The sequence below is a fragment of the Cynoglossus semilaevis genome, chromosome 1 (assembly GCF_000523025.1).
Source record: "Cynoglossus semilaevis isolate Cse_v1.0 chromosome 1, Cse_v1.0, whole genome shotgun sequence".
Classification (NCBI taxonomy): Eukaryota; Metazoa; Chordata; class Actinopteri; order Pleuronectiformes; family Cynoglossidae; genus Cynoglossus; species Cynoglossus semilaevis.
Window position 1 is genome coordinate 27,259,657 of NC_024307.1, and position 27,526 is coordinate 27,287,182.

Sequence of the window (27,526 nt, forward strand, 5' to 3'; positions counted from 1 at the left end):
ACTTGGCAGGCTCGAGCTCCGAGTCTGATTTATTCCCCCTGTGTGCAGGTATTATTGCCATGTGAGTGATGCTGCCTGTGGCAGAGGAAGTGATTTATGGCTGAGCAGCAGAGCTGAACCTGTTGATTATTGTAGCAGCAAAAGAAAAGGCTTTAGATTTAGTGCAGGACAAATCCCAGTTGTGCTTCAGCTTTGAACGCAGACATGTAGCCTCTTTATTGGAGGCTAATGGAGTGTGATGATAAGACTAAGGCTGTAAAAAGGTTTGACACCTGCAGCATTGAACACACGTGTATGAAGAGTTAAGGAGGAGGAGGAGGAGGAGGAGGAGGTCGTAGGAACTGCACCTAAAGTTTTATAGACACACTGTTATAAACTGAAGCTGAAGACATCAACTCCGCACCAGGTCAACACCGAGTCACAAACATCAGTCCATCAAAGGCTGAGACACAAATGGAACTGAAAGAACAGAACCGTTTAATGGTTCTAGTTAGTCACCCAAGTCACTGTGAAGGAACATCAACCAGTGGAACTGTTTAAAAAGAACATTAATCAGAGGAACGGTATAAAAGGAACATCAATCAAGGAACTGCATAAAAGGACATGAATGAACTGCATAAAAGGAACACCAATCAAAGGATGGTATAAATGGAACATCAATCAAAGGACGGCATAAAAGGTACATCAATCAAAGGATGGTATAAAAGGTACATCAATCATAGGACGGTATAAAAGGTACATCAATCAAAGGACGGTATAAAAGGTACATCAATCAAAGGACGGTATAATCAATATAAAAGGTACATCAATCAAAGGACGGTATAAAAGGTACATCAATCAAAGGACGGTATAAAAGGTACATCAATCAAAGGACGGTATAAAAGGTACATCAATCAAAGGACGGTATAAAAGGTACATTAATCAAAGGACGCTATAAAAGGAAAATCAACACTACACTGATGTGGCAATTTGGGGAATGTCTGCCAAGTTCTCAGCACCATGGATGTCTGTTGATGGTTGCTAAAGTTCCAGGGGTTCCTAAGATTCTCAGTTTGGCCTTTTGTTTTGGTTGTTACTTTTGATGATTATGTTGTCTTCAAGGACATGATCCTCTTTGACCTGTGAAAGGTTCTGAGAGTGGAATTCTATAGTTCTGGTGGTTGCCGAGGAGTTTTAGGAGGTTCCTAAATTGGTTGAAGAACTCTGAAGTGAAGAGAGTTTTCTTTATATGCTTAAACTTCAAGGAATCTCCAAAATGTTTAGAGGTTCTGTTACTTCAGTCAGTCACAGGTAGGATCTCAGGGTCTGGAGTGATTCCTGGTGGTCTCTAAGAGGATTGTAGGTTGTGGTTGTCCCAGAGCTTCTCTCCAGCAGAGCTGGACTGGACTATAGTATTATCATGGTTTCTTCTCTCTTCTCTGCTAGAGTCAGCCTGTCTTCTATACTGCTCTCATACCGAGGACTTCTTCTCCTCCACACCTTCTCAAACATCTACTTCTTTATGTGAGAAAAGCTCAGCTGCTCCTGCTGACTGGTTTGGTCTGCGGCTTTGGTCCAGTGCAGTGTTGGAGACGCTGCAGTGGAGGCTCCACGACACTCTGACAGACCAGCACAAATCTGATTTCATGACCTGGCAGCTTTCACTGGTGATGGGCAAAAAAAAACCCAGTTTAAATATTTATTTTATTTAAAGATACTATCTGAGGAATCCCATCTTTATATGGTTATGTTGTTGTGGAAAAACATTTAGCTAAGAAAATGGGGAAAAAAAGAAAAGGCCTGACTGTGGGAACGGGTTATTTCAGGAAAATGTCCATGCCCTGCAGTTAGTGATGTGATGGAGTCATTGAAGTATTGGATTTCAAACTAATCTTTAAATATGTGCAGTCAGAAGAAGAGGCTGATTGTCTGTGAAGAACCCACACTTTATCTCCTCCAGCAGCCCTGGATGTAAAGACACTACTGAGAAAAGAGAGTCAATATTAGGTAAAAAAATACATCTGTAGCAATGGTTTCTGATGTGGCTGCCAGAGAAACACCTGAAATAGACATTAGCAGCAGAGTCAAACAGCCTGCTGCTGCTGCTGCTGCTGCTGCTGCTGCTGCTGCTGGTGCTGCTGCTATATTAAGGCATTTTCATCTCTCAACTTGTCCTAACCTCAAAAACCTCGCTGCTTTGCTGCGATTGTGCAACAGTAAAAGCCCAGTCTGCTATCAGAGCTGCCTGAGGAGCATCTGTTTCAGACTCTTGGATATTTTCTCGCTCATTACTTCGCCCCTTAAAAGCTCAGCAATCAAAACCATAAAACCGAAAAAAAAAAGTAAAAACAGAGATGTAGTTTGTTTTTGGCCTCCTCTGCCTGCAGTCTGTCAGTGCACACAGTCTCTCAGTGAATTTATTCTCTTCTAATGAGTTTGCTAACAACATGTGCTGGACAGACACACACACTCTCTTGCTCTGTCTCTCTGTCTCTCTCTCTCACTCTCTTTCTCTCACTCTCTCTCTGCTCTGCATGTGTAATCGTGTTGGGAGATGTTGAGATAGTTGAGATGTGGCACAGATAACAGGCACAACCTGATATTCCCCAATAGCTTTGCCCCAGAAAAAAAACCCAACATCAGCCGCCACTGCCTCTGTGCGCCCGAGTATCTTGATTTATGTAATTGTAGACTGAGACATCTGTCAAAGGCATTGCATTTTAGAGAGAGCCAGAGCCTATCTTCTGAAAATGTCATTATGCTCAGACTCCTGTCTGAGTCTGGACTGTGCCAAGAAAACATTCGGACTTTGTACCAAGGTATTTTGAGAGGGACGCAAACCACAGAAGGAGCAGAGCTGTGTAAATGTTGTGCTGCCGCTCGTGAACCGGCAGAAGGCTGAACCCAGCGCCGGCTTTTCAGAAATAGTCACGCGCTGCTACTGCTGCAGCTGCATTTTTTTTTTTTTTTGCACCAAACTTATCCACATGGACTGTGAACATCGTGAACTGCCGGCAGGGCAGAGGCGAGCAGCAGTTGTGGTCTTGATTGGGGTTGAGGCGCTCAGTGACCTCTTTTTGGAATCAGCCAAAGAGAGGAAGGGGAAAAGTGAGCAGGAGAAAAAACAACACCATCCTCTGACCCCCGCCCACTCCCCCACCCCTTGACAAACTCTCACCCACACCGACTCCTCCTGAGCCTTCATCCGTAAGCAGCTCTCCCCCGAGAAAAGCTGCCCCATGTCCATATTATAGGACAAAACGTGTCCCAAAATATGGACGTCTGCTGTGGTAGATGTAGGAATACGTGAACAAACCCTGTTTACACTCATGGAATGAAAACCAAAGTCTGTATTTTGGACCAGTTATATTCTCACAGATTTGGAGCAGTCGTCATATAATATCAGTTCTACTACTACTGAGGAAGTGTAAAAGTCACCTTTTTGATATCTGCTCGTCTGTCTCCTCTTTGGATCTTTGACTTTTTAAGGAAATTCTACAAAGACATCTTTGCCTGGAGTATTCACAGGACACAACGATTGGGAGAAAATGTATTTAGATTTTGTAAAATGTAAAAAATATTTATATTTATTTAAAATATATATATTTATTTAAAAAAATATCAAATCTCTTTCTCTCATGTCTCAGTCTGCTCCTTAGAATTCTGGTCGATGTCTTTGACTCCAGGTCACAACCTGCTCCTGTCTGTTTGGTCTAAGAACTGAAATCCACTTCCTTTTAATGTTCTTTCAGGAAAATAAAAAACCTCAGGTGGTTCTAGATCAGAACCAGTTGATGAGCTTCAATCATCTGAACAGGTTTCCATTCAAGTTTGGTCAAAAATGTGAGGTTTGCTCTGATTTGAAAATGCTTCATTAAAACTCTGACCAAGTCAAAGGTCACAAAGGTCACACAGCTCAACACTTGACAAAGATATGATGATGAAACTGGTCAGAGCTGTTGGAGACACAGAGACCAGTCTGAACTGGTTCTAGTCATTAACATCAGACACCTGCAGAAATGATAAACAACACATCTACGCTTCTACATTAAAGGACTGTTGTCTCAATTTTGAACTTCGACATACAAGCGTCTCGACGTACGAGTATTTCGAGATACGAGAGCCTTCGAGCTTCGGAGCACTCGGAGCAGCTCACGCTTCTTCACTCGTTCACTTCACTTGTTCATCTCCGGCGGGTCTTCCGTATTGTGTCTGCGTTATCCATGTAATTTTCTCTCTACTTTGTGCATTCTTCTTCATGACAGTGATGAGTCCTAAGAGAGTGAGTGGTAAGGATGGTAGAGAGAAGAAGAAACGCTTGATGACCATGGAAATAAAACGAGCGTGGTGCCGGCTAAAGAAAGAGTACAAATCGAAAAAAAAAGCAAGAAAAGTAAAGAAAAACATACGTACGTTAATTCTTACGTATGTTTCTGTAAGTTACGTAGTGTACGTGTAAGGTACGCTACAGAATCAAGTGTGTACGTACGGGCCAACTCTCTTCCCTCCTTCCTCCCTCCTCCTCCTCCTCCTCCACACATGCCGCCGTTAGCTGCTACTGTATCGTCAGTCTCGAAGGTAAGAACTCATAATTAAAACCACATTTTATTTTATATCACAGGAATCCTTATATGCTATATTTTTTGTGTGTTTAAAAACATGTTTTTTCCATTGTTATTTGACTGATAAGGGAGTTTTTAGAGTGCTGGAAAAGGATGAATTTTTTTCTGTTATTAATTACGGGGAAAAGTAATTCGAGATACGAGCTCGTTCTGGAGTGAATTATGCTCGTATCTCGAGGTTCCACTGTATTTCGGGATTTGTGTTTGGAAAAAGCCATTTAAACCCTGAGGAACCTCCTCATCTGCGCTAGGACTCTCAGATCCTAGACACCTGTAAGGTTTTAGTAAAGTTCTAGGCAGTTTGGTTTCAGACTGGGTGAAATTGATGCCTCATTTCTGCGAACACCTGCACTGCTGAAGAGCAGGACTGACTTCCCCACAAAGAAGGGAGGAAAAGTTAAAGAGAATTCCCTACAGGGGCCAGTTAAGTGATACATTATCCGGTTCTCCGAGCCTCCACTACAGTCTGCCGCTTGTCTGCCCCCACAGAAGCCGCTGCAACCACCGCTGCTGCTGCTGGGGCCGTAGGGGGAGTCGCAGGAGGGTCACCTATCACCGTCTTTTGCCAAAAGACCAAGGAGCACGATTTGGTTCAACGGCAACGGGTAGTGGACCTCTGGAAGGATGGCAAGTCGGAGGGTGCCATCGGGCAGGAGCTGAGGATGCCCAAGTCCACAGTGCACAGCATCATCGTCAAGTACCGGCTCAGCAACACGGTGGAGAACCTGCCGCGGAATGGCCGACCGAAAAAACCGTGACGTTACAGCAAGAGGAAGAGAAGGACATTTGAAAAAGACCCCTTATGACGAGTGGAATGTGAAAGTACAAACGGACACGTGAAGCTCACGGGGGGTGTCGGGGGGCTGGATAAATACAGCCAGCAGAAAAAGCAGAAAGGACAGGACCTGAAAAGTGAAAAGAAGAACTGGCAGTGTGATCCAGCAAATAAAACAAGCAATCAAGTGCAGAAGGAAGAAGAGAGAGAAGTCCAAAATACCAGGGAAGAGGTGAAAAGCTGGCCTGGAGATCAAGCACTAATGATGCGTGGGGGGAAAATAAGGCCGGGAGAGAGAAAAAAGGAGTGATGGCCTGTCTGGAACAAACAAATCCTCCAGCACTGGAGGAAAAAAAGGACCCAAAAAAATATGACTTCTTGACTGGACTGAAGACAGAGTGGAAAAAGGCAGCATGTAAATGCAATCAGGAGAACACCAGAATTCAGATATGGAGGTCTAAATGAAGGAATATTTCTAACCCCCCCATCCCTCGTCCCCTTTTCTCCATAGTGTGCCAAAAAAAAACACTTTTCCCCCAGGATCAATTCCTCATCCATCGGCTGACTGAACAAGCCTGCTCCCTCGCTTTGACCCTTCACTCCCTCATTCCTCCACACAGTTCCTCCTCCACTTCTCCTCACCCCCCGTCTCTCTCTCGTTCTCGTTCTCTTTCTCGGTCTCGGTCAGACTTACATACACTCCACTCTCTGGACCTCACACAACCTGAAAACCTCACTAAGACGTTAACAGTCTGCGGAGTACGAACAGATGAGATCCAGACTCTCCAAATCAAAAAAATGGGGACAATCTGGGAACAGGTTGTCTTTAAAAAGAAAAGAAAAAAGAAAAGAACAGAAGTCTTAAATCTAAAACACTGCTTGTAGGGACTCTCTTTCTTCCCGCTTAAATTCCTGAGTCACATCCATGTGTAGAAGTCAGAACCATAAATGTATACAAGTAAGGACCAAGGGCCAACAATCAGTAGCTGTGTTACAGCACCAACGTCTGATGAGCTGGAGATGAAGAAGAACTGAACTATGGGAAAAAATGTTATTCTTTTAAACTATGGCCCAACTGCAAGTGTGAACTGTTTTATTTGATATCAAATATAAGCTAACTTATTACAGAAGATTCAAGGTGATCTGTGTTGTAGAGAGTCTAAAGAGCTTGGAGTCCAGAAATGTTAGTGAAGGACTGAGGTCCTGTCTGGGTCTGAAGTGTGAACAAACACCAGAATCACTCAAGTCCAGCTCAGGACTGGACTGAGGTTCAAACCAATGAAAAGTCCAACTTCTGCTGAAGAACCTCCTCCAAGGCCAGGCTGGAGTCTGCTGAGAAGAAGCTGCAGGAGAGACACAGACTGAAGAAGATCATCTGGTCTGAGGAGACTGAACCACAAACTCTTTGGTTCGTCCAGATGTTGTCTAAGGTTGGAGAAAAAAAGGAGAGAAATATAGCCCGTAGAACACCGCCCTCACAATGAAGCAGGAGAACCAAACATGTTTCAAGAAGTAGAATAAGTTTAATCAGATCAAGTTGGTCAGATAAAATCCACATGGTAAAAAAAAGAACTCTGAAGCAATAGAGATTTTCCCTATGAATTAAAAAGGAAGGGAGGGCAACAGATCCCAAAAAAAAACACCAGCGCTCAGCAAAACTCTCAGATGGTTATATAATGACGTGAAGACATTTCTGTGCAGGAATGTGTGGAGGAATCTAGTGGAGTTTTGGTTGTTACAGTATTTTTACGGCACAACTACGACCCAGGCCACCTGCTGGTAGAGTGGGGTATGCTCTTCCCCATGTACTCTGGTTTGGCTTTGTGATGGGCTGGTGGACTGTCCAAGGTGTGACCCCAGCCCAGGATAAAGACTTCTGGGATACACTCTAGCTGCTCCTCAAGCAAATAAAAGTGCAAGACTTGAATATACTATACTTATACACTTGTGTGGAACTGTCTTCAGGAGACTGTGATCAGAAGATCCAAACCAGGAGACCATCAAACCTGCAGCAGGCTCAGATTTCCATCATAGCAGAAAGGACTGGGGAACTGGGGAGACTGTTGTGAAAGTTGTTGAAAAACTCAGCCATAACATCTAAAGTTGACTCTGTCCTGTGTCAACTTCCTAAATGAAGCCAGTTAGTTCAGAATTACCAGCTTCAACATTCCCTCCTCTGTATAAAAGCACTTGGGAAATGCTTGAATTTTCTTCAGAGGCCTAATAATTTTGTCCTCAACTCGGAGTACTGTATTACAAACCATATTTACTGTTGCACCTTTTTTAGAGGGGTCACTTGAAGGGGAAAATCACTCAAGTGAAGTATTTACATTTCCTGTTTTAAAGCTTCATCACTGGGAAGAAAAAGAAACAGTATTTATGAGCTGCTCTTCCTCGATGTCTTCGACGGCAATCTTTCACTGAAAGAAAAAGGGGAGACGTACTTTGAAGGCCGGACAGACTTTCTTCTTTTTTTTTTTCGGCTGTTGGAGCGTCTTTTATTGTGACAGTGTGATGGATTCCACGCTGGAAAATGTCCCCTGATCCCAGGGAAAATAAAACACTCTGGACTCTGTCATCGTTTTTCCAGTGTGTGTATGTGTGCGTGTGCGCCGCAGAGCTGTACATCAGAGTGACATCCCCAAGTGGGGAACAGCAGGACAAACTCTTTTAGCCTCTGTTTTTTTGGGGGGAAAGACGAGACGCAAAGAACGGGGGGGTTACACAGTCCAGACGTGAGCAGCAGCAACACTGTGTGTCTTAAAGTGAAACTGTTCTCTGTTTACCTCAAAGTGCACCATGGCCATTGGTGCAGCCTGTAAATAAAGTACAACCAAAGTGGAATAAAAACCTAAAGCACAGGTTTGACGACACCCTTGACATGTCGTATGTCGGACCAAAGCTCGAAGATGAGATTCTCTTTAGTTTTTTTACTGTCAAGTTGAAAGGCTGTGGTTAAACACAGAGTCCATCCAGGACTCATCCATCAAAGGATCAGTTTTCATAAGTGACAGCTGACTTTGTGCTGAGGTTGGCAGCAGATGAATCCACCAGCAATCTGTGAACATTAAACATGTCTGCAGCATCATGTAGAAAAAAATCTACAACTACAGCAAGAATACAGCAAGACAGACCAGTCATATATTTGTATATATTTGTACACGTACGTACATGTAGAAACAGACCAGAGAACTGTACTGGAAGGCGAGTTTAGTGGCTTAGTGAGTTATGTTACATTTAAAGCAGGGTTTTCCTGTACTACAAAGTTGTTTTGTATACAGTCGTCCCTCGCTATTTCGCGGTTCATCTTTCGCGGATTCACAACTTTGCCGGTCTTTGAAACTGTATATATAAAATATAGTGTATCCTGGATTTGGATCTGCAAGAGATGTCAAAGGAATGGGAGCACGATATGGTTCGATCGGTCCAATTTTGCAACAAAATCGACGACGTCATGACTGCCTACAAGCTTCTCTTCAACTGAAAAAAAAAAAAGCAGCGGAAACAACTGCCGATCATGTTTTTGCAGCCTCGCAAAAAAGAGCCAGTTCCTGGTACTACTGCGGATACACCTTCGGAAACAGTGGAAGAGGTGCCCCAAGAAATGGCACCTCCCTCTGAACAGACGTAAAATCAATTATCAGCTGCGCCGTAAAAGTCATCATCACCTTCCTCTTCATCATTTTACTGTGCATAAATATGGTGTCACTACTTTGTGGAAATTCAGTTTCATCCTTTGAACCTATCTACCGCGATAAACAAGGGGCCGCTCTAATTGTATTAATTGTATTAATCCGTTCCCTTTGTGAAATTAACGTGTGAAGCCACGCATTTGCACGGTCAGCAATTTTCTCTCACACCTCTCTTTCCTTGTTGGCTGCAACAACTTTGCTTTTGGCAGTGGTGGTCTTTTTATATTCCTCATAACTTTGAAATATGTTGCCCGTGGTTGCTCCATTTTGCATGAAAGCTGAATAATATGGCAACAAACGCCTCTTTTATGTGAACGCACACAGAGCACAGGCCTAAGAAACTGAACCGTTCAACTTTGTTTGAAACGCCTCTTTTATGTGAACGCACACAAAGCACAGGCCTAAGAAACTGAACCGTTTCGAGGCTGGAGGTTTTGTTAAACCAAACTGTGAACACAAAGCCTGAGTATGTTGAGCCTCCTTCGCGGTACAGGCCACAGGTGGGGTGACGTGAGGTCAAGGTGCACTAACTGTAAAGCCTCCTTCTCCAGATGACGTATTAGTACTTGACACAGCCTGAGGTCGACTCACACGCAGCTTCACAGCTTCTGGAATTTGAATGGTCTTTTATGGATTTCCAATCAGAAGTGACAGCCTTTTCCCTGACAGTTTTTTTCCATGTGGGCATCAAAGTTTATTTTTGCATTTCAAAATGAGAAAAAGTAAGTAAGGATTCTACCACTGACCCCGTTTTCCTCCCCTTATTAAATATCAGTCACAGCAGAGGTCCCTCATTCCCAGAGTGGTCTGAAGATTAGCTGAAAAACTTCACTGGTTTTGATTCAGCTCTGAAGAGGAATGGAAATAATCCACGTTTGTGTCACATTTGATTCTTCAGTAGACCATTCCTTTTTGTACCTGTTATTGGACGGGCAGAAAGAACTGGACGGTCATCTGATATATAATTGTTCTAGAAAAAGACACGACACATGTAGATGTGCTTCTCTAAAAACCTGCTGACGGATGAGCTCCAACTGAAACATGCTGTTTTCATAAATGGATGGAGAGACACTCGTCACTGCTGGACTCGTGAAACTCTCTCTCTCTCTCTCTCTCTCTCATTCTTGGATGCAGTCTGGACATTAAAAATCAAGCCTGACAGTGCTTTTGTAAGCTCCCGAAAACGCTGACAGTTCAGAGATGCAAGGTTGTCCCTGATGAATGGCTTTGGCCTGGAAAGGCTCACACTGAAACTCTTCAGAAAAAAAAGAAAAAAAAAACCTGGTTATTTTCCTGCCAAGATGGCAGCTTTGCTCCTCTATCAGATAGTAGGCAAGACCTACAGGGGAGAGAGGAGCGCACTCACATTCTGGACCTGGAAGGGCTTTTATTGCCTTTCTCCACACAGTCCAAGAGTTTCCATCCTGTTAAAGGAATAAAAGTTTGAAGGATCTCCCAGTGCTGTGTTCAGGTGTGTATTATTGGATTTCACTATAATTAAAAGGTGAATAAATCACCGCAGACCTCCTCAAAATGTGAAACAATCGACGTAGGTGTAAGAACAAGTGACGTGCTGCGGATGGAGCGAGGAGCAGGAGCCGTTTGGCTGAAGAAGGCTGATGTTTCACAGCAGAGTGAAATGTTCAGTGTTGGAACTGTTCAGGGAGAATCTGTTATCTGCTCAAACACAGCTTCAAGTGCTTCACCGAATTCCTTCTCCCTGTTTTATCTCCACGGCCTCTTTTACCTTATATGCCTTTTTGCTTGAGTCAGGCTGATACCGAGTGTTTTTCTGGGGCCAGGAGTCGAGCTGATCCACAAAATCCTTCAGCCTCTGCAGACTCCTGGAGAACGGCTGGAGACTGCAGGTTCACTTCAGTGCATCAGCTGTTTACTGTGACTGTTGATGGCTGCAACACATGGACCAAACCAGACAAAGGGACAAGGATGCCAAAAGACAAAAGAAGAGAAGAACTGGGACAGAACGGGACAAAGAGGGTCCACAAAAGGTCACAGAGGACGAATGTCCAAGTGGCACATACCCACACACAATGTCTGTGGATCAAAACATGTGTGGCACCAGAATTCCATTTTTAAAGTGACGGACAAAGCTTTGACAAAGTCTGGAATGATCCGCCGACGGTCGTCATCTACAGTCTTTGACATCAACCTTTGGCTGATGCTCTTGTACGGCCTCTAAATTCCTGAACCTGTTTCCTTTCAACCTGGAACATCCCAGGTTTTTCCAGTCCCACTTTGACTCTGGTCTAACTTTTCTGGCCTGCGTTGCACACAGGGTTTTATGTTCAACAAATGAAATTCAAGTGTCGCTAGAAAAACACAACGAATGGATTAATATTTTTAGTAGTCTTTAAACTTTTATGTGAGTTGATAGAAATGACCTATGATTCTAAAAATAACACCTTATTTTTCTCATTCTCTTTCACTGACTCTTAACCCTTCTCCATTGTAGCCCATTTTGTCAGCCTGACTAAAATACACACACACACGCGTTCGTACACACACAGACTGAACCTCTCTCTCTCGCTCTCTCTCTCTCTCTCTCTTGCCCTCCCCTCTGCTGGCCTCCGCTGGCAAAATGCCACAGGTTTTCCCATAAATGGTCCCCCTGCTGGTTACGGACCCACAAAGTTGTGCCCCTCCCCGCCCGCCTCCTAAACCTCTATCCCCCAAAGAAACCTCCATCCACTCCTTATCACTTCTTTCATCTGTACGGGGTGTTATGACACTTTATCTTCCCCCATGGTGCGACTGAGAGAAGTGTGCTGTTGGTCTATTCCTGGCTTTGTTTTGAAAGGAGCCTTAAACTCACCGTTCTGCCGCCCCAGCAGATTTACGAGGGCGCTCTAATGTGAGAAGCACACACACACACACACACATATCCTGCAGCCGGGTTCATGCAAATGTGTGTGTGTGTGTGTGTGTCTGGTACCTGCAGACTTTTGGCAGACAGTCTCCTTACAGTTAAGGTAACATTGTACGTGGATGATGGTATCATTTACTGTACAGCAGTTTGAGGAGTTTCATAAAATAATAAATGTGAGAATTAAACTGAAGCTTGATTGGAGGCCAATGTTATTATCACATCAACAGGGACCAATGAATGCAAATGACACAAGTCCCTGGAATCAGCTGGAATCAAAATAAAACCGGGCAAAATGCAAAATAGGAACTTTTTTTGTTTAAAAAAACCAATAATCAGCATGATGGTGCAAAAAGGACAGTAACCACTGTAAGCATGTGACACAAAGGAGGTGAGGTAGATCATAGAGACAGAGTAGCAACAAGACATAATGAATGAGACAAACAGATGAGCAGAGGTTAAGAATGGACCGAACAGCAACAAAGACCTCAGTAACGGAAAAAAACAGTTAGTGTCAGAAAAGAGTGACAAAATGTTGACCAACCAGAAGAAGGCGTTAGCACCCAGAACTTAGCATGTGTTTGTTCTGTGGCCGTCAGAACCATCAGAACCTCAGGCTGGTCTCCCACCTTTGACTTGACTGCGGTCATGGTGACACTGGTAGCTTCGGTCCAGAGGGTGGAGCTGCTGCTCCTCACTGACCTGTGTGTGTGTGTGTGTGTGTTCTGATAGTGTGGTGGTGTCACTGACCTGTGGTCTAAGTCTCTGTCTCTGAGTCTCTGTGTCTGTGTCTGTGTTCCAGTGCTCAACGGTCCTCCCATGTCAGTGAAGAAGGAGCGCGAGGCCGAGCTCCTCCTCAACCGACGGGAGCAACGCAGCGGAGAGGTCATCTGTATCGACGACTAGACTCACACACACACACACACACACACACACACTCACAGCTGTAAAAGCTCTTCTTCAGACCTGTCCTGACTGACTGACTGACTGATCTGTGACACACACTCACACACAGTCCTCTCTGAAACTCACAAACACTCATGCACATGTGCACTTACTGTTCCAGTACACACTCACACACTCTCACACACACACACACACACCTACAGCTCCTCTGTCCACATTCTGTCTCTCAACTTCTTGTCAACCTTTTTTGTGTCTGCCTCAAACCACGATACTCCTCAGAAAAGACCTCCTCACACTGGTCTCCTCCTCAACCTTCACCTCCTTCTAGACACACAGGCTTATGTAGCCATTCTAACCACATCTGTTGACCTCTGGCTGACCTGTAGTTTGGGTTCTAGATGGACCTGCATCAGAACACCTCTGGTTCTCCTGCTCTGTCTTCAGAGTCTTCAGTGTGAGGTTGGGTTTTTTCAGGACCAGGATTTAAGAACCCTTAAGAACCCAGACCTAAACAAATCTGCTTTGACTGAACAGCAGTGTTGATGGTTAATGAACTTTAATCAACACCAACTCTGACTGTAGTCAAAACTGCTCTGGTTCCATCATATAGTACCAGTACACACTAGTACACGTGTACCTGTCAGAGCAGAACTTCATCAGCTGAAAACATTAGATTCCCACTTCATCAGGACCAGAACTAGGACCAGTACCAGTCCACCAGAACCTTTGACCCAACTGTGGTCATAACAAGTTACAACAACATGTTAGTTCTAATCCCAACGTCAACACACACGTCTCCATCCTGTTCTTACCAAAACCAGGCCAGTCTTTTCTTAGACCATCCTACCACAAACATCTCCATCCTGAGTTTGGACTTTTTAAAATGTCAAATAGACAGAAAAGGCACTCAATTAGTAAGAAAAACAAGTACACACACACACACACACACATTTCACATTTCTCAATAGATCATGTTACCCTCCTCCCCCTTCCTCCTCCTCTGCCACCCTCGTACTCCCTCCTCCTTCTTCTCCATCCTCCTGTATCCTCCTCTTTCTTCATCCTCCTCCTCTGCCTCCCCTCATCCTCCCCTTTTCTTCCCCCTCCTCCTCTTTCCTCCTTCTCCCGTCCTCCCTCACCTTTCCTCCTCCTTGATCTCTGGACAGGAAGTTGCGTTGCATGAACACTCTTCACTCCTCACATCACAATAACACTGTCTAATGGAGAAGGAGGAGAAGGAGGAGAGAAAAAAACCTTCTGGTTTCTGGTGATAAAACTCTGGTTGGTGGGACTGATCTTTGCTCTGGCTACAGGTCCAAACACAGAGACTATGGACTAATTGGACCAAGTCCTCTGGTTCCAAAACTGTCTTAGAAGTTCTCCAATGGATTTAGAAGCAGCGGTAAACATCTTTGTGAAGTCAAGGGTCTCAATCGCTGGTTTGAGGTCACCTTGGAGGAGGATATTGACATGGATTTGGACCACCGCTCCAATACCAACAGTATTTATGATCTCTGTTGTTCAAGGTTCTCTTATAGGTCCTACAAAGTCCTGACAGAACAGCAGCCGGTGTTAACCCTCCAGTAGAAGGTTGGTGTCAAACCTCTGATCAGGAGCAGTGAGGTGGAGCAGTGGTTGGTGTTCTTGCCTTACAGCAGAACAATCACTGCTTAAATCTCTGGTGTTAAATTTCTAAGAACGCACGTGGAGTTTCTCCATCGTCCTCCCACGGTCTGTAGGTGTGAATGTCAGTGTGAATGGTTGTGAGTTTCTGTGATGTCCAGGGCTGACCCCTCCCTCACTGACCCCTCACTGACCCCTCCCTCACTGACCCCTCCCTCACTGACCCCTCCCTCTCTCATGTCACGTCTCCAGTAACTTCTGGTACCAGTGGAGTACTTTTGATTTTCTCTCGATGTTTGGAACCAGGGGACGTGGTCCGTTCCGTCTCTCGGAGTTCAGAGACGTCACGTCACAACGTCAGTATTTGCCGACGTTCTTTTCCACTTTGGTGGTACTTCCTCTGTACACAGCTTTGAGGATTTCCTGATGAGTGAATGTTGGTGTTGTCAGTGTTGTTGTTGAGAACGTTAGCCATGAATGGACCTCAGCTCGTATGTTCCTTTACCTACAGTATCTCCTCTGGTTCTTGAAGGGAGTACCAGGGTCACAGACGGGGAATAAAGCACGAGATGAAAGGAGAATAACTTTGAACACTTTATTCTCCTTTCACCTTTAATTCACCACTCTTTTCTCACACTACGTTATGATTACGACTTTGGTCTTTCCTGTCGTTAACTAACGACTTCACTGACTTTTGACTTTTCCTCTGTATTACTGTAAATGGACAACTTTTCTCATAACATAACAACCTAGTATTACTTATTTCTACCTTAACGTGGCCCTGGTACTCCGTGGTACTTCCTCTGAAGACATTTTTGATTTCTGATATTTAAACAGCACATCCTGGTTCTCTTGTGTTGATACTCCTCTGTATGGTCCTTCCTGTCCTGCTCCTCCTCCTCCTCCTCTTCCTCCTCCTCCTCCTCCTTGTTACCATATTCTCTGTTCCAGAAAGAGCTTCTACCAACACATTGGTTTTATTGTTTTTCTTTCTTTGTAACGAACCATGAAGAGGAGTTGCTCCTCTTTTGCGATGCGTATTCTCTGCTCACATTTGTCCTACGATTTCAAGGAAAACGCAAACGAAGAAGTGTCAAAAACTTCAGAGTTAGATACGTACGTTATATAACAAGAAAACATGTTTTTTCCTGTCTTACATTTTAGAGTTTGGGCTTGCCAACGCCATACAGTATTCATATAAATATACATATAAATATATATATATATATAAATATATATATATAGGTAGGTAGGTACCATAGGCCATATGTAACCTTTAATGCTTCTGTGAGCAGAAACAATGTATTTAATCAGTTTTAGGTCCAAATCCGAGGCTGGACGTTCATTTCTATCCATGGTCTCATTAGAGAAATGGCCTTAATAATAACCATCCTGCTCCGAAGCTGCTCTCAGTTCAGAAATGTCCTGTTGTTTCTCCAGGAAAAAGCCAAGAGTCCCTGTTTCTCAACATTGTTTTTTACAATCCCTCAACTAAAATGTTACGTCAACATCGAGCACTTAGTCCTTTTTTATTGCCACTTTTGCTTTGACCTTTGACCTTTGTCTTTCCAGATTGTTTTTTTTTTCTTAACAATTCGTGTAATTGTGTTCATGTGGTGATGCCGATCAAATTATGAGCGGCATCAAAACAGTGTCCATGATGATGATGATGATGATGACGATGATGATGATGGATCCTCTTTATTTGTTTGGTTTTTTTTTTTTCTTTTATTGTTTTTGTTTTTAATAAAAACTCAATGATATCAACGCGTCATCATTTATCAGACTGGGAAGCTAAAAGTTAGCCCAGAAAATACACCATATTACATCAAGAGCGATACAGAAATCATTTACTAATTATTTCAAATTGTATTCAAAAGATGAGGTGCCAGTAAACTTGAACCAACATTTGGATTATTTTGATCTCCAGTGCTACATTTCACACCTTTTCTTTTAGCTTTGGCTAATGTTTTTAAACAGTTCTCAGTGCTGTTGTTATTCTGATTGTTATCTCTGATCCACTGTGTGTCAACAGTGTGTCTTGTTTGAGGCCAAATCTTCAGCTCTGTTGCTTCATTACTACTTCGCTGCAGTTATTTCTGGCCTAACTTCTTATCTTTTGCCGTTTCAGTCTATTTTTGTCTCTGTTTTTGTCTGTCCGTTGTCCGTTGTGATAACTCACTATAAATTTTCTGCTCACACTTACATAAGCTTTTGTTATAAAGTCCAACTTTCCAAAGACAACAGAAAGGTTTATTCAACATTTATGATGAGTGAGTTGAGAAGAAATAATAAAAATAAATGTGCAGAACAGGCACACATCATCATTTAAAGCCAAAAAAAACTTGAGAGTCGAGGAGATTTTCCGAGGTGGTAATAAACTTTGTCATCGAGGCTTTGAAAGAAAAAAAAAAAGGACTCAAGTGTGTGGGGGAGAGACGGTGAGGAGGAGAAGTAAGGAGAGAAGGAGGAGAGAGGAGGCATGTTTTTCCTCAAAGACTTTGAGCAATGTGGTTCAGGTTCAGATTCAGGAAGTGAAAATTTAGATGTCTGCTGCTATGTGTGTGTGTGTGTGTGTGTGTGAGAGAGAGAGAGAGAGGGTGCTGACAGGGAAATATGAGGTGCATGTGGACGTGGAGGTGGCGGGGGAGTCACAAAGGGGAAGAGGAAAAGGAGGAAATGGAGCAGGATATGTGAATGTCTGCACACTTTTTAAAAACATGACAGTTTGGCAGCGGAGATTAAAAAAATAGTGAGTGCCATCTGTGCAGTCAGGAGCTGGGAGCAAAAAAAAAAACCAACAAAGCCTCAGAAACTACTTATAAACACAGCAGTGGGAGTTTGAACCCACGGCTGCAAAAAATACACACTGTTTGTGTATTGTTGCAGAGGAATATGACGGAAAGCAGCTGCAGCAGAAAGAAGACGGAGGAAAGGTTTCTGTGGCCCTGAAACGATTTCTGATATTTTTGTCTGTTAACTTTAACTGTTATTCAAGTTCTCTGACTTTTTTAGCTTCTCTGGGCTAATGCTAGGCCCATTTATCCCATTTTTATTATTGTATATGGGCTAACCTTTATCCTCCTGTTCTCTGATTTTGGATTCTTTTTTATTATACTGCCCTTATATTGCTATATTTTGGGCTAACTTTTAGCCTTATTATGGCTAAATCTGGTCTTTTTATTGCTTAGCTTTTGGTCTGTGTGTAGGTCAACTTTAAGCTAGTTTTGATGACATTTTATGTTCACTTCACTCTAAATGTGCTAATTCTTAATTATATTTTGGCTGGGTTTTTTTGGTTGGATTTAGCTTCCTAATGGCTAACTGCTAATCATATAAGGGTTCATTTTACTTATGTCTTGGATGATTGTTCTTACTGTAATATGTTATTAGCTAACCTGTGGTTGTCTCTCTGAGCTAACCTTAGATTACCTAGGCTAACTTTTAGCTCTCTTGTGTTGATTTTTTATGCTGATTATTGTTGAATCCAGCAGATACAAAAACAAAGGCCTTTTCTTAGACTCAGTATTCTATTATTATTCAGACCAGTGAACCAACCAAGTTTGTGCCACAAACCGATTCATGTGCGCGACTCGTTTTTTTCTCTGCCTGTTTCCTGTCGTCATGACAACGGTGGTGTTGAACACTGGTGGTGTTTAAGACATGAAAGACAGGGTCAAGTAGACAAAGGTATATTTCAAAGCTGTACACATGTGTTACTTTGTACAGACTTTAAAGCCAAGTTAACATACAGTATGTATTAAAAATATACACATACATTTGAAAAGATTCACATCCGCGCCGCTCTCTGCTAGCATCTTACCGCACACATACTCTTGTACAAAATATGTGTAAAAGTACTATATACAAAGTATTTAAAAAACTCCAAACAACGTGGTGAAATGATAAAGGTATCAAAGAAGTTGTATTTACACCAAGGTTTGATTCTACAAACACACACACACACACACACATTGTCAGGACACAGGTGGATTGAAGCCGATGCTGTCAGGATCATAGACCAGAAACAAGACATGGACGCAGCACTTTGGACCTGGGAAAAAAAATAATAACTGTTTTTTGGAAGTAACTCTGCAGTAAAGGAACGACAAAAATGAGTACAAATAAGAAAATATGTTCCGGTTCTGATTACAGAAAAGGCTGGCTTGTGTAGGAAAAGAGAGTTCCAAGGCAACTAATAATCACAGCTAATGGTCTGATTGACAAGAACGGTACCACAGTTACTGTGTAGGACTGTAGTTGTGTTGCTGGTGTACTAGCATTTAGCATTTTAGCACTGTGCCTTTGTCAAGTGGGTAACCTGTTGTGCAGAGATTTTGGGTTTGAGTCCAGCCAGTTTCTTGCACATTTTGATGTAAAGACCACTAGGTGGCCCACTGCTGTGGTGACCCCTGCTGAAAGGTCAAGGTCAAAGATGTTCTTCTTCTTCTTTAACTGACGATTGTTCTATTCTTTGTACCAGAAACTAATTCTGTTGAGTGTTTTTCTAATCCCTTTAATCTCTGCTGTCACTTCATATGTCCAACTTCCTGCCTTTTTTTACCATCTGTTTTCCACTTAATGCGACTCTGAGCTCCTCGTCCATGTTGACCAACACTTTAGATCATCTCACAACCTTGGGTTCTTGTGGACTCCAGTCTCACAGAGTTACTTCCAAACTTTGGATGGAGAACTATTTTGTCCTTCTTTTAAACTATGTTCACCCTGCAGGTGATACTGGACCAAAAACATGTCTGATCGTCCGATGACGGTCCAGATCTGGGTCCATTTCAGATCAGATCCCTGTCTGACCAGTCTTGGAGCTCAGGAAACATCATGTAACATCCTTTTAATCAGAAGATACTGGAAGGAGACTAACGAATGACGTCCATTTTGGATATTTCTGGTGTCAGACATTCACTGAGGCCTTTTGTCCACCGGAGGCTCCGGATTAAAATCCGAGTTAAGTTTTTGTCTTTCATTCCAAATCAGCGATCCATCCAGAAGAGAGAAAAAAAGTGTCTTCCACAAACATCAGGTCTGTCTTGTGAATTCAGGAAGTGGTCATAGCAGGACAGGATGCCGTGGAACAGAAATCTCATCCACACAATGTCAAAAAGTTCTGTTTCTACTGAGACCAGTTCCCGGCCCGAGCTCAGTTGACTTTGAAGATACTGAAGACGTGAGGCGAGGCCGAAGGACCTCCCACCCTGTGGAGACTGAAGGACGGGCCTGTGACGGCCTGGAGCTCCGTGCCTCTGTCCAGCCGCAGGAGACCGGACACCTGGCAGGACTTGACGAAGTGGAAGTGGTGCGGTCCAGCAGAGGGCGTGGTGGCATAGCCCTCTATGCACTGCAGCTTCTGAGGCCGCTGACCTGAGGTCACCACGTCCAGCTTCACATACGGAGTCTGCTGCTCATTGAACAACACCTGCCAGACGGACAGAGACTTGCATTATTTTTACAGAAGCTTAGCTAGCTTTGAGCTAACCTCTAGCTCCAAACCAAACCAACCCTCCCGCTTATTTTCTCCCCTAAATGTTAAAATTGTTCTTCATCTCTCCATACTCAACTGTTTAACGCCCTCTAGGGACGTGACCCCAAACTCTGAGAACCAACACTTTTTTATAAAATCTCACCAAAATATTCACTTTTCTGGATGGCTTCCATCAGTTTAAAAAAGCCACCACATCTCATAACTTTTTTCTTGTTTGCCTTGATATCTTTGCACCATTTAGCTCCAAGTGGAGGAAAACTGGAACGACGCAGACGGGGTAATCACTGTGACTCAGGTCAGCAGACCCTCCTACCCCCACCCCCCCTTATTAGCATGTTGTTTTGCTGTTAGCGAGCAGGTGATGATACCAAAACTAAAAGCAGTTTAGTTTAGTTCAACAGAACTCAAACTTCCCAAGTTTGGGTTGGTTCCAAACTATTAATGCCTCTGTGCCTGCACGGACCTGAACCAGAGAAAGATTTGAACTTTCTACTACTTTGGTGTTTAACTCTCGTCCAGGGGTGAAAAGTACACAGGGTTAAAACGACCCTTTGGTATTAGTCTCAGTAGACAGTACTTTTATAGACCCGCTCCTCACCCTCCTCACCCTCCTCACCCTCCTCACCCTCCTCACCCTCCCCCCCCACCCACACACACACACACATTTATTTCTCTAGATTTAGCTCAGTCTGTGCTTTTATCATCACTTCTCCTCAGGGAAAATACAAAACAAATTCACCAGCAAAACATTTTTCCCAGGTTTAAGTGTTTTTCTTTGTGCCATTGAAAGTTCGTGGTACTTTCTTAAAGACCCCAGTGCAAACCTCATGGTAAATGTAGAGACTGAACTGAAATCTTTGGCCTAACTTTCCCAATTGTTTTCCCACAGACCCAGAAGTCCAGGCCTGACTCTCCGTTATTCAGTCCTTGTTAGGATTAGCAGGAACCGATCATTTATTAGCAGGAACCTGTTGGATTGATCTGCAGGAAAGTTCCGTCAGAACAGTTTGGTTTGTTAGACTTGGAGTGAAGTTGGTCTGGTAAGAACAGCACTCCTAAGAGTTTGGATTAGATTCCTGCTAACTGGAGCCTGTTGATTAATGAGTTAATGAGTTAGTTAGTTCACTCATTGATGTTTAGACGAGTCTCTGTCTGTACCTGTTGTTGAAGGTTTTGTATTAATGATGACAAGGATAATTAATAGAGAATTAATATTATTAAAGGATAATAATTTTGTTTATTTTCATAGTGAACAGAACCTGTGAGGCACCATTTGTTTTTAACAAGTGGATTAAATTAGATTAGATTAAATTAGATTGTCTTTGTTTGTATTGGATCAGATTATTAATTAGATTAGATTAAATTAGATTAGATTAAATTAGATTAGATTAAATTAGATTAGATTAAATTAGATTAGATTAAATTAGATTGTCTTTGTTTGTATTGGATCAGATTAGATTAGATTAGATTAGATTAGATTAGATTAGATTAGATTAGATTAGATTAGATTAGATTAGATTAGATTAGATTAGATTAGATTAGATTAGATTAGATTAGATTAGATTAGATTAGATTAGATTAGATTAGATTAGATTAGATTAGATTACATTAGATCAGATTAGATCAGATTAGATTAGCTCAGATTGTATCAGATTGTCTTTGTTAGTACTGGATCAGATTCAACTGGATTAAATCTTGAGGCACAGTCTGATCTTGTAAGCGTGTGGAGACAAACTCACCTGGCAGAACAGGAAGTAAACGCCTGCCTTCTCCACGGTGAAGGTTCCCAGCTCCTTGTTGTACTTCACCGCCTTGGTCATATTCAACGTCCGCTCCTCCCAACCCTTAATCACGCCGCCTTCTCCCACTGTAACACACACACACACACACATTCAGGGTCATGCATGTCCACGGATGGTCCTCCATCCACATCTTTGACTTCTCGTCAGTCCTACCGTTCTGAGAGGAGTCCTTGGTGACTGTTGAGCGGCAGAGACCAGACCATGAAAGAGGAAGAAAAGTCAATTAAGATTTTAACGACCGTAGGTTTGAAACCATTTCAGCAGATGCTACAGTGACGGCCACAAAGATCTGCCAAGTCACTTACTCTCGAAATGAGACGCTGCCTTCTTCCCGTTTCCATTTTTCCCCCGAAACGTCCCCCCTTCCAAAGGCAAAGAGAGAGGAAATATGAGTTTGAAGGGCAAAGAAAATAAGCGGTGTGGTTGTTTGACAGAACAATCATTCCCATCTGTATCTGTCTAATAACACAGGGTGTTCATTTGTGGCCATTTAACCTGGCCCGCTCTAACGCAGCTACCAGATGGACCAGGATTCCCTTTCACTTTATTCACTCAGACTAAAGCAGCAGCAGCAGCAGCAGCAGCAGCAGCAGTGAATGCCTCTCTTCTTTTATTATTATTATCATGATGATGATGATGATGATTTTTTTTTTGATGATTCCCGCTCTAATCTGAGTGCCAGCTGCTGGAAATCATCTCTCAGGTCCAGAGCAGAGATGTTGCTGCTGGAGGAGCAGAGGGACAGGGGGAGAGTGGGGTCAACGCGGTGAAGACATGACCTCTGACTCCTCAGGTTCAGAATAGTTTTGGTACCAGTTTCTTCTTCATTGGAGAATCAATCGTCGGAACAGATTCTGTGTTTAATCACAACCTTTATTTGGGATCTTTAACTGTGTAATTTGGCATCGTTCAAACTTTGTTTCAAAGCAGGTGTGGTTGAATTGACTTTGATAAAGTTCACATTGGTACAGACAACATCAGGTCATGTTGAATTATACCAGTAATGATATTTTGAGGATTGATATTTAAAGCTAAGATTTTAGTTTTTCCATGTTTTGGCTGCCTTTGGAACAACTAAAGATGACTGTCAGTGGACACTCATGACCACATGACCTTGGTCATCGTGATCACACTTACTGACCTTGAACTAGAGCTTTCTTTTAAGTGTCAGAGGAAGTCTTTTTTATGCATTATTGAATGTGGACTCACTTCCAAAGTCTGGAAACGGCTGCTTTACTGATAGCCATGAATTTCCAGACACTGTTTAATGTCTGCTGGAGGAGAAGATCACATATCAGTTACTGCAGTAGGTTCTGAAGATTGATTCAGTTACTTTAGCGTGACAGTCTGTCCGCTCAATGGAGCCGCTCCCCAGTTTTAGTCCCCTGTTTGAAATCGACCACAGCGGGGCCCTGGAGGGTTCACTCTTGGCCAAAAAATGAGAACAATCAAGCAATCCCGTGATGGTGACACAAGCTGAGCTATAAATACAGCAATGATAGGTCATCAAATATCGCTGCTTTCACAACAAATCACTGCCGCGTCAGTCGTGCGCTCAGGGGAGGGAGGACAGGGAGAGGGTAAAAAAAAAAAAATCAATTTCATTGCCCAAAAGCGTGCAACAAGGCCTCGCTCTCCCGCCAGCTGGTTTTCTGGGCTTGGAGGCCGTTCTGGTCAGACCTGTAATTTCTGGAACACTCATCCAGCTGCCTACTTTTTCCTGTGTCAACTTTTAGCAGCGGGCAGTGCCTGCGGCCCACTGGGCCTGACCATAGTGGCATGTGGGGGCCAGCGTTTGTGTCAAATGTTCTTCCCAGAAAAACAACAGAGTGCAGTGAGTAAGTATATTGTGTCTGTAGTGATTTGGACGGCTGAAGTTACCGTCTCTCTTCACTCTGTGTCCCACCAGCAGCTCTCTCTTCTCCAGAATGAGCTGGACGATGGCCTTCCTCTGAGTGTTGACCTGTGTACACAGACGGAGAAGAACATGTTGTTAAAAATACTTTCCAGCCCAACCTGAAGTCTGATTCCGACTGGAGCCCACTCCCAGGTCGTAGGAGCGGGGGAGTAGGGTGTAGCTTTATAGCACGCTAGTTCCACCAGCTTTGTGACCCGCCTTTAACACGAGTACTGATGGTAGCAATATAATCTGGCAAACGTGCTCGCTAACAGCAAAGGGACATAAAACCACCGTCTTCTTCTAATGGTGGGCCAAATTACAAATATAGCTCCCTCTGCTGGATGGCATAGATCCATGACGTATTATATTGAAGACAATCTTGTGACTTGCTTTGCTAGCAGTTTCAGCCAGTTTAACAGTCTCACCCGTGATGCTAACTTCTGGTTCTCACATGTGAGTTTCCTCCTGTGGACAGTGAGCGGACCCCGTCCCTCTCCCCACCGTCTTTGTGTTTCGATGACATCTATCATCACTGCCACCTCCTCGGTCTTCTTTAATGGTATCTACTTGAACACGAACCTGCCTCACTGAGTGCATTACCCTCAGCCCTGTGTGCTTCTGGTTTTTTTGTTTTTTTTTACATCAGGCATCTCTTGAGTACTCTACCTTTTTAAAAAGAGAAGTCCAACAGGTTTGTTATGACTTTTTTCTGGCTGCCGTCCCGTGCGGCCTCTTGCAGCCAGTCATCCAGCCACATAAACAGGCTCATCTTTTCCAGGATCCTGCCTGGGCCGTAGCTGCAGAATTAACTCTACCACCACTTCCTCAGAGACTCATAGTTGCGACACCTGATGTTTTTAGTGCCTCACATTCCTCACATGTCCTCACTTCCCAGCCTCGTTTTCATTAAGAAATGACTTTGAGTCAAAACCAGCCAAATTCTTGGCTGGCTGCCTCTCTCTCTCTCTCTGTCTCTGTCTCTCTACCATATGACCGAGGGGAGGCCGGTTATATAGAGTAAGAGGAGAAGTGGCTGAAGGAAAGTGTGTTTTAAATTTACTGCTACTGTGGAAATGTCTGCAGCGAGAGTTTTGCTCGCAGCTCTCCAGACAGTTTCACTCACTGGCTCTCATCAGGAGCTGGAGAACGGTCAAATGGACAGAACGGGGCCCCCTGGGAAAGACTCCAGCAACAACACTCCACGTGTCCAGTTTTTGGGGTGTTTGTATATGAGAAGCTCTCTCTAGTCTGGGTTGGTGTGTGTGTGTGTGTGTGTGTGTGTGTGTGTCAACATGACACACAGCCAGTCTGCTGTCCCTGATCCTGATCTCAGACCCGGTGCAACCTGGTTTTGTCAGCATGAAAACCACAATAATTTCCATCAGCTCTTTTCAACTTAAATGTACATTTTTTTGTCCTGGAGTGAGATAACATTCACTGCAAGTGCAGGAAGTTTCAAATCTTCTCTTTGCACAAGAGACAAGACTGCACACGACTTTGGCCTGATGTCGGCAAAAATCTGAGTGCGACTGGGGCTTGACAGAGGCGTTGCAACAGCGTAGGCAATGGCCTGGGGGCCTCAACTGAGGCAGTGGCCCCCAAAATGTCTGATAACCGCAGAATGCCACTTTCTCACTGCCAAAAACAGCAAAGATGAATGAAGCGTGAGTCACAGTTAAAGAAGTCATAAAAAGTCTGAGTCCAGGCATGAGCTGAGAATAAACCTCCGTGTTCTGGCTAACACTCCGTTATGCTAAGTAAATGTGCGTGTGATTTTAGTGCTGGCTGGGGTGGTGGCCTGTTAGCTGTTGGCAAGCAAGCTGTGAACTGGACTGAACAACGCAAGTCGAATGAATTTCATGGCGATTTAGCAGAGCTGCTAGCTCAAGCTAGCTCGGCTACTATGACGTTTTGTTGTTAGGAAGCAGTGGATTTCTACAGAACCTGACGTGTGCTACTCCTACCTGAGTGAAGCTTTTAATGCCTCTGTGTCTGCACCAACTTTCTGTCTGTACGTCCCACAGGACGCTGGGCGATTAAAGACTTTGTTCTATTTCAAAACAACTAATATCCATTTGTGCAGATTGGACTAGCTGCACTGCTACGGAGGTGTGCAGTCACGCAGGCACAGAGGCATCGATAGTTGCACGAACTGCTCTAAAAACAACAAAACACTTCTTCTTCTTCTCTTTCTCTGTCTGCTTTGCTGATATCAACAGTTTTCTTATAGGCCAAGAGAGCATCTAAGGTCCAATTATACAGAGAGCGCCCCCCTGAGGCTACATCAGGATGTCTGCGAGCAAGCTGGTGAACCTTGACTGTTACTTTTGAAACACATCAGACAAAATGTTACATTCCGCTTCATTTGCGGTGGCATAGAATGTAGCCGTGAGGCTAACAGGAAGTCCTGTTATGATTTGATTGACAGCCAGCAAAACTAAAGTCCTGAGCATGTGGACAGACCACTGGGGGCACAGTTAAGCCCTGGGCCTGATTGTAGACTACCACAGTTGTCACACTGGACTAAGACATGTCACTTCTGATTTGTAGTAATGCAGCATCATGACCATCAGTCCACGGGCCTCCTGGAGCCGACGGAATCCCCCGAGACGCCTTTGGTTACAGAGGATTTTACACTTTATCATCCTCCCTCAGGCCTGCAGCCTCGCTGCAGCCAGTGAGGTAGTGAGGCTCACGATTAGCCAAGTAGCTGAGACTTTCCAGTAACCTGAGATAAAAGTGGAGCAACACTGGCACCAGGGTAATAAAACTCAAGGGGTTTGAAAGAGGGGGGCAAACGCAAAACAAAGAACAAAATTACACTGATTATCAGCTCCCCTGGTGAAGGGAATTCTGTTCAAACTTATTTTTTTTCTTTTGTTTTTCACAGGCATTCTTTTTTTACGTGAGGTTTCTAAAAGTACTGGCTTTGTTCAGGAAACTTAAAACATTTTGCTCTGAAGACAGAAACAAACTGATTGAATTGAACTGAAAATAGCATAAATTCCATGTTGTACTATTACAGTAATGTTATTATTATTGTACACTCAGCTCCTCGTTGAACCTCTCCCTCCAGTCAACTCACTCCTTGTTGGGTCTCAGTAAGTCTCCGCTCTGGTCTGTCCAGCAGATCCTCGTCTCCTCCACACGTCTCTTACTAGTTTTCAATGGTATGGATTTTTTTTTTTAACTTGATGATCAGATTTTTTACTGGATAACTTTTAACCCTTTTAAGATCAGATAGTATTCTTCTAACATCTTTAAAACCTCACTTTAGACCTGTAGAAGATCACAGAGTTGTACAGTAGTAGAAGAGAGTTGTTAAGACACATGCAGGTGCCAGGAAGGAGAAGAAGAGCCCAGAGACACTGGTGAACACAGGTGGGACTGAAGACCAAGACTGGACTGGATCAGACCAAGAGGTCCAACTTAAAGATGACCCATGAGTGTGGAAGAAGAAGGGAGAGGCATACAGCCCAAAGACCCCCGTCCTCACAATACAACGTGTCAGCAATCAACAGAATAACTGTCTTTGGACGGAGTGTCCCCATGAGACAACAGTCAGTGTTACAGAGGACAGGAGTCCAACCAGAAGATTCTTCAGGCCAGTGAACATATATGGGGATGAATAAGTGCTGACCTGTATTTTTCACTCTGCCCTGCGTGTTGTTTTTTTTTTTTGCAAACATATATGTATATATATATACAATATACATACATATATGTGTAGATAAATATAGATATAAATGATCTTAGAAACACTTATACACGTACAGTATACGTTTGCACAATCTTTTGGTCCAAACTAAAACACAGTAATCCATGGTCTGGATTACTGTGTTTTCA

The 27,526-nt window shown here is 43.4% G+C and overlaps 2 protein-coding genes across 4 annotated transcripts in view; one reads left to right on the top strand and one right to left on the bottom strand.

The window, feature by feature from the left end:
* Positions 1 to 7,016, top strand: part of chd3 (chromodomain helicase DNA binding protein 3) — a 38,545-nt gene extending 31,529 nt beyond the window's left edge. For all 3 annotated transcript variants that reach the window (XM_017033944.2, XM_017033951.2, XM_017033953.2), the window contains exon 41: positions 5,091 to 7,016. In XM_017033944.2, coding sequence (XP_016889433.1) covers positions 5,091 to 5,359 — 269 coding nt within the window. In that variant the 3' untranslated portion in view covers positions 5,360 to 7,016. The remainder of the gene's footprint in view (positions 1 to 5,090) is intronic.
* An 8,326-nt stretch (positions 7,017 to 15,342) lies between these two features.
* tnfsf12 (TNF superfamily member 12) overlaps positions 15,343 to 27,526 on the bottom strand; it is an 18,749-nt gene continuing 6,565 nt past the window's right edge. Inside the window, exons 3-7 of the mRNA XM_008322875.3 lie at positions 23,662 to 23,743; positions 22,086 to 22,142; positions 21,934 to 21,957; positions 21,718 to 21,845; positions 15,343 to 19,912 (exon numbers count right to left, since the gene is read on the bottom strand). Of these exons, the coding sequence (XP_008321097.1) occupies positions 19,637 to 19,912; positions 21,718 to 21,845; positions 21,934 to 21,957; positions 22,086 to 22,142; positions 23,662 to 23,743 (567 nt within the window). The 3' untranslated portion in view covers positions 15,343 to 19,636. The remainder of the gene's footprint in view (positions 19,913 to 21,717; positions 21,846 to 21,933; positions 21,958 to 22,085; positions 22,143 to 23,661; positions 23,744 to 27,526) is intronic.